Below are 4,831 nucleotides of genomic sequence, written 5' to 3'. Positions count from 1 at the left end.
TTTTAAAAATTATTTTTTATTTACAATTGTAAACATTGCTGTCCAAGAAATAAATACTCTTGCAGAATAAATAGCTAAAAACAGTTTAAATTTTTAAGAATGAAATATAAGTTGTGATTGTGGCCAAACATGTCCACAAGACATGAGCGGCAGACAGGTAGATCATGGACTGGTAGACTCTTGTTGAGACTCACCAACACTCAGAGATAAGTGAAGAATCAGGACCGTGAAAATGGAAACATATGAGAGTGAGGATCAGGTTGTAGGTTTAGTTTCCAGATCTCTGGTAGGGCAGAGCCACAGGTGTGGGTGGTACGGGCAGGTGGTCGCCCACGGGAACGTAGCCGTTTGCGCCAGCGGTGAAGGTGAGCACGATGGGCACGCCCTCTGGACCAGTGTAGCTGAAGTAAAAAATAACTTTGGCTTACACCCTTGGATGTTGTTATTTTGTTCACTATATAGTTCATTATTATGTTAGAAAAATAGTACATGTATGATATAATGTTATTAACAATATGTACTGTATACTATACCATAAAAAGTAGATATTTTGGAAACTTTTAAACACTTGTTTAATTAAAAGTATAATATCCAGCAGATGTCAGATTTGTGACAGACTAAGTGCAGTTTTAATTAAGTATAATCAGTCCTTTGTGTGAATACTGATAATGGTGGAGAGGAAATGGTCACTTCTGATCCTAAAACATCCACAAAAATTTTAATGGTGATGACTATTAAATCACCAAATACTGTAGATTATTACCATAGGTGAGGATCATCTGCTGGGTTCTAGGATTATACTGAACTGATACAACACAATTCTGTGTTCAACTGACAGATGTGCGTTACCTCATCACCACCACCACCACCTGCACCTCACCTCCAGCCACCTCATCACCTACACAACCACCACCTGCACCTCACCTCCAGCCACCTGATGACTCCTGACCGTCAGCCTGCTTGCCGGCCTCGTTCCTGGAGATGCCGTTGCCAGTCTCGTACTCTAAGGTGTACTCGCCATAAGCGTTCTGGGTGCGGTCATCCTTCAGGATGGGGATGGGCGTCTTGTAGCTGTCAGCAGCCACGACTGCCACCACGCAAGCGAACTGGAATCAAGGATACCATTGAATTATATGTATCAAGTATTTGAGTAATAGAAGAGATTTTCAACATTAATTTCACGTTTTGATTTGAAGTGACATGGATGAAAAGATCCTGTATATTTGGAATGTTTCACTGTACTCACGAGGAAGAGTCGGTTCATGGTGGTGTCTTCTCGGTGTTTGGACTGAGAGTGGTGAAGTTGTGCAGGAGCCGGTGCCTTATATACAGTACTGCCATCTGTTCCAAGGCTACACTCGCCACCTGGACTTGCTCCATGGAGAAATCTTCTTTACTCTCTTACTTCTGACTCTGCCCCGCCCCTCTAAAACACAACCTCTGGTGTTAATTAGTGATCGGCGACGTTCACATCAGCACAATAGATCGGACTCCTCGCCATGTTACTTGACATGAATAATACAAATACTGACAACTCCTTTCGTTTTGATTTTAATTATTGCGTCAGAATCAGTATCGTTTATAACTGAATTCCCATATATTAACTGAAGATGGATTACAATGTTGTCATACTTAAACGGGATTCTGTTTCTGTTTCCTGTGTTCTTAAATGAGTGTTATTAAAATCCTCTCCCGGACTTTATACGCGCGATCCTTCGTCAATGTTTATTTTCTCGCCCGTTTTAACTGTTCCTCCCATGTGTTCCTTCAGTACCTCCCATGTGTTCCTTCAGTACCTCCTATGTGTTCCTTCAGTACCTCCCATGTGTTCCCCCAGTACCTCCCATGTGTTCCTTCAGTACCTCCTATGTGTTCCTTCAGTACCTCCCATGTGTTCCCCCAGTACCTCCCATGTGTTCCTTCAGTACCTCCTATGTGTTCCTTCAGTACCTCCTATGTGTTCCTTCAGTACCTCCCATGTGTTCCCCCAGTACCTCCCATGTGTTCCTCGCAAACCCTCACTCATCTGTCACTCAGTTGTACAGTATAGTTAATATATTATTAGTGCGTCATAAGCTCGAAGTCTTCAGGATTCGAGCTATAATTTCTCTTCTTAAACACGGCGATGTGGGAACGGGCCTCAACTGTCTCACTTCATCTACACGACACAAATATGGAAGCTAAAAAGTGGTATTAAAATTAACCTTAAACTCTAGCGTAAGTAAATGCGTACCTTCATATCCTTAGGAAAGGTGAGATAATTTAGTTTTGAAACAGCTGGAAGTCATTGTATGTGTATTATGTATGTTGTATGTATACCATGTATGTACTCTATATATAATACACATACAGTCATTACCTATAGGAGTGTTCTTTCTGCTCGTGGTTTAGTCAAAGGGTTTCTCTTGGTCTGAAACCTCCTCGAGACGTAAGTTCGAATCCAAATTGAAGATTATGAGTGTGTCCTAAGGTTCTGTCTTTGTTGCCAGTGTATTAAAGGAGGTTCCAGGTGTAGTGAGATACCTGTTTTGTTACTGTTTAAATTGGATGCCAAAGGTGTTGATAATATTTACAGAGCCTTGAGGTGTTTTTACTCATGAAAGTATCGAAATAAACTGTAAATATAATCTCTCTCTCTCAAGGTAAGCACAGAAGATTGTTTAAGCATTTTCCAATGTTCATATATATAGCTACAGTAACCTAGTTGTAGCCAGACCTTCCCACCGGGGTAACGTGTGACCTCGTGAACAACCTGACGAAACACCTCCCTCCACCACACCTTCCTGATGGGGTTCACCCAGCCAGCCTCCACACATACCGCCGCTTCACCACCATAACCTATACTTCGACCTTCCTAGTAATGAACTACTCTTCCGCCCGGAACTTCTGCGTGAGTGAAACTTGACCTACAGACGAAGAACAAAATGAAAACCGAGGTCATGAAATAGGTCAAGGGCCATCTTAACTTCACCCTCTTCCCTCTGCAACTATGGTTCCTACTATAAAATGCAATGTCTTTCCTTATCCCGTTAAGAGTGGGTTAGGGGTGAGGTCATGAGTCCTTCCTGATGGTGGACACAACCACAACCAAAGGACGACTCAAGTTATTGTACCAGAGAGAACCGCATCGTCAGGAGGATGAGGGTGAGAGTGAGGGAACGACAGAGGAAAAGGAGGAGAAGGGGGAGAAGAAGAAGGAGGTCATGGAGAAGAAGGAGGCCATGGAGAAGGAAAAAGAGGCCGAGGAGGAAAAGAAGGCCAAGGAGGAGGAGGAGGAAAAGGAGGACAAATCAGCAGCACTGTGTATAGTGAGAGTACTGGAAGGAACATCGCTCTAACTTCACTACGGCGATGTCTTACTAACACAAGGCCAGGGAATATTATACAGTATGTTTACTAGGGGGTTGTCTCTCACGTCTAGAGGGGAGATGGTGAGGGGATGAGGGGAGAAGAAAGGGAAGCTTATCCTAGTTCTTACTTGTCCTTAGCCTCACCTTTAACCTCCCTCTTATCTCTCTCTACGTCACTTTATCCTTTCCTCTACCTTCCTTCCTTTCAACTATACCTCCACCTTCCTCACCTCTCTCTCTCTCTCTCTCTCTCTCCTACCCTTCCCTCCTTCCAATATCCTTATCTCCTTTCTCCTGCCTTAATTTTCTCTTTTCCTCCTCCTTCCAACCTATTTTCTCCCCTTCAATCTACCTTTACCTCCACCTTACCTCTTCCTACCCTTCACCTAAGTACCCCTTCCTCCCTCTCCTCACAGTCCCTTCACCTACTACCCAACCTGCTTCCCCTCACTCCGGCATCTACACCACATACCAGGTAACAAGGTCCGCGAGGTGAGTTGCTCCTCCCTGGCCGCCGGATGCTAGTGAAGGCGTTAATGTATTCTAGGTCAGTATTCAGCGTCTAGACAGCGGTCATGGTCGCAAACGGGGCACCTGGGGCTGGGAGAGATCGCTGGGTCATTTAAAGCCGCAAGAGAGAGGAAAGGTGAGTGGAGAGCCGTAGTCACTCCCTCCCGCAAAGGGAAAGGGTAGGGAGGGGAGGGGAGAGGAGGGGAGGGGAGGGCCGCAGTTACGCCTTGCCGCAAATAACCGGGAAGTAGAGTACCTAACCTAACCTAACCTGATATAACTTAACATAGCCTAAGCTAACCTAACCTAACCTAACCAAACCTAACTTTTAAAACATAACTAATAAATAAACCTTTACAGAAAAATCAAAAGACCTTTACTTGAAAAAAAAATGTTTAATATATAGAAGAAAACTTAATCAAATATTACAAGAAAATTATATAATTTTTTTTTGGGGGGGGGCATGAAGACTGAATGGTAAAGAAATGGTTTATTGACATTAACAAACAACAAAGTCAGTGTGTGTGTGTGTATAAACCTCACGACCCTTCATGAATATTCTACACGTGTCAGTAAGAGTAAGTATGAGGGATGAGTGAGAGGTATCCGGCCGGTCAGTATCCCCCAAGGTTATGAGACGATGGAGTAACACCGCCCACTGGACCTAATCAATTATGGGGGTTGCGATACTTTTATTAGGCGTGCGTGTGTGTGTGTGTGTGACCAGATTAGTAAATACACTAACTCATCAACAATTAAACACAGGGGGAGATAGAACTTTCTGTATAAAGTCAGTAATGTATAATGTTATGTTCCTACACTGGCTCTCTGTTCACTGGCTGGTGGTACAATACTTACGGAGGATTATTAAATTTTCATAACCTAAATCTTTCCCTTAATAATTTCTGCTGTCTGAACCTAATTTTAGCAGCTACTTTTATATCACAGTTTTAGTTAATTATATATACCAA

At 43.1% G+C, this 4,831-nt stretch overlaps 1 protein-coding gene across 1 annotated transcript; it reads right to left on the bottom strand.

The window, feature by feature from the left end:
• On the bottom strand, window positions 1-1,328 carry LOC121858753 (endocuticle structural glycoprotein SgAbd-8-like). Its single transcript, XM_042355386.1, has 3 exons — window positions 1,247-1,328; window positions 925-1,106; window positions 1-401 (listed from the first exon to the last, which is right to left on the bottom strand). Exons 1-3 carry the CDS (start codon window positions 1,262-1,264, stop codon window positions 269-271), a joined length of 333 nt encoding a protein of 110 aa, XP_042211320.1. The 5' UTR covers window positions 1,265-1,328; the 3' UTR covers window positions 1-268.
• Window positions 1,329-4,831: the final 3,503 nt, after the last annotated feature.

Source organism: Homarus americanus, unplaced genomic scaffold (genome assembly GCF_018991925.1).
Source record: "Homarus americanus isolate GMGI-L3 unplaced genomic scaffold, GMGI_Hamer_2.0 scaffold74, whole genome shotgun sequence".
NCBI lineage: Eukaryota > Metazoa > Arthropoda > Malacostraca > Decapoda > Nephropidae > Homarus > Homarus americanus.
Note: the sequence above shows the minus strand (reverse complement) of the source record. Positions and strands in the feature narration are given on the sequence as shown.